General features: G+C 40.4%; 1 protein-coding gene across 1 annotated transcript in view; it reads left to right on the top strand.

Moving 5' to 3' along the window:
• Window positions 1-446: 446 nt before the first annotated feature.
• The window catches only part of LOC112244873 (transmembrane immune signaling adaptor TYROBP), a 6,907-nt gene continuing 4,845 nt past the window's right edge, over window positions 447-2,508 (top strand). Inside the window, exon 1 of the mRNA XM_042309606.1 lies at window positions 447-734. Coding sequence (XP_042165540.1) covers window positions 689-734 — 46 coding nt within the window. The 5' untranslated portion in view covers window positions 447-688. The remainder of the gene's footprint in view (window positions 735-2,508) is intronic.

Consider the following 2,508-nt stretch of genomic DNA (forward strand, 5'->3'; position numbering starts at 1 on the left):
CTGGCCCCCAGAAATGGCAAACTATACCAGCATTGTATGAAGACAATATTGGTATACATTACAATACAGTAACAGTAGCTGCTACTAATTTAACACTGTATAGCCTCAACATGGTCAAAACTATAATGTGGAAATAATGACTGGTCAGTCCTTGCATCCAAAGCAATGTCTATGAATTTGAGAATGGTTACATTTCTCCAGCCACATCCCTCAGCTTTTCCCTGAAACAGGGGCAGGGAGAACACGTTGTTATTGTTTCAACTGCTGATTGCTGCTTTAAGCATGAATCAATTAATAGAAGTATATCAAGAGGGTGAAAAAGTTATATTGGGGGAGAAAAGTTTTTAATATTTGAGCCACTGACAATGTCTTGTGTTCTCAAAATGACATGTATGTTATCAATCTGTGTGAGCTGACGTGTGTTCAATACTCATGTGGACATGACATCACAGGGGCAGAAACAGAAACTCACTCACTGGCTTCCTTGTCAGTCTGCTCCCCCTTTGCTCTCTCACACACGGACACAGACCACTGTCTCTAGCACTCCTAAGGTTTACATATTACCTTGTCTGTTTTGCTAGCTCTACCACAGAGTCATTGGGGACAGATTACCTTGGACAAAGCACCAGGGACCCGGAGCCTTAGACCTCTCCTCTCCTCTAGTCTCCTTAGTAGGACCAGGCTGAAAATGGGCAAGGCCCTCTGTATCGTGGCTCCCCTGAAAGGATTATTTGGTAAGTAGCTCTACATGTGGTCATATTATCAACAAACTATCTGTTGATAAGTAACTGCATGCTAAGGTTACTGTTAGGGTTAGGTTAAGACTAAGGGTTAGGGTAAGAGGTACGTTTAAGGTTAGGATAAGGCTTATTCAGGTTAGTAAATAGTTAGCTGACATGTTACTGATCAAGTGTTACCCTTAACCGTTACGTTCTCAAGTAACTGAGTTTACCTGTTTTTAAAATGTGATCATATTGATAATAGAGTTTTTCTACACAATATAATGTCAGAGGCTTTAGAGAGGCATCCCTAGTTGTAAATTATGTGATTAAGTGTATGGATAAAAGTCAACATTGTGCTGTCCTCTTCATTGACCTGTCAAAGGCTTTCGATATTGTTGATCACTCACTGCTAATTCAGAGGATTTCCTCAATTTGTCCTAGACCAGGCTGCATGTAACTAGTTTAACACTTTCTTGACAGACAGAACTCAATGTATATCTGCTGATGGTGTTAAATCAGGCTTCCTGGATATTATGAAAGGTGTCCCGTAAGGGTCGATTCCGGGTCCTGTACTTTTTACAGTTTACATTAACAATATCTACTTGTCTGTAAAAAGAATTGTAACCTGCACTTGTATGCCGATGATACTGTTATGTATGCTATTGCCCCCACGGTTGACCAGGCTCTATCTGAACTACAGTCTGCCTTCATTGTATAACATAAAAACTTTATTGACCTGAAATTACTACTGAGTGCAGGTAAAACTAAGTTTATGTTATTCCCTGGAGTGAATAAAAGTAAGTCTGATGATCTAAGCATAATCTACTTTGGATGGTTTCCATATTGATCGTGTCCGTGCTTACAAATATCTGGGCATCTGATAGATGAAAAGCTGTCTTTTAAAAAGCATATTGATGAGTTATACTGAACAAAAATATAAAAGCAACATGCAACAATTTCAACAATTTTACTGAGTTAGTTCATATGAGGAAATCAGTCAACTGAAAAATAAATTAAATAAATTAGGCTCTAATCTATGGATTTCACTTGCCTGGGCAGGGACTCAGCCATGGGTGGGCCTGGGAGGGCATAAGCCCACCCACTTCTGAGCCAGGTTCATCCACTGGGGAGCCAGGCCCAGCCAATCAGAATTTGTTTTTTTCCCACAAAAGGGCTTTGTGGGTGGGCTTATGCCCTTATACTCCTCAGTTTCATCAGCTGTCTGGGTGTCTGGTCTCAGATGATCCCGTTGGTGAAGAAGCCAAACGTGGAGGTCCTGGGCTGGTGTGGTTACACGTGGTCTTCAGTTTTGAGGCCAGTTGGACATACTGCCAAATTTTATAAAAGGATGTTAGAGGCGGCTTATGGTAGAGAAATTAACATACAATTATCTGGCAACAGCTCTGGTGGACATTCCTGCAGTCAGCATGCTAATTGCATTCTCCCTCAAAACTTCAGGCATCTGTGACAAAACCGCACACTTTAGAGTGGCCTTTTATTATCTCAAGCACAAGTTGCACCTGTGTAATAATCATGTTGTTAACCAGCTTCTTCCACACCTGTCAGGTGGATCAATTATCGGATCGGAGAAATGCTTACTCACAGGGATGTAAACAAAATTGTGCACCAAATTTGAGAAAAATAAGCTTTTCTGTGCGTATGGAACATTTTTGGGATCTTCTATTTCAGCTCATGGAACATGGGACAAACACTTTACATGTTGCATATACATTTTTGTTCAGTATAGTTAACAAGCTGAGAATAAAAATAGGCTTCTTCTATAGAA

This window comes from Oncorhynchus tshawytscha, linkage group LG03, assembly GCF_018296145.1.
Source record: "Oncorhynchus tshawytscha isolate Ot180627B linkage group LG03, Otsh_v2.0, whole genome shotgun sequence".
Lineage (NCBI taxonomy): Eukaryota > Metazoa > Chordata > Actinopteri > Salmoniformes > Salmonidae > Oncorhynchus > Oncorhynchus tshawytscha.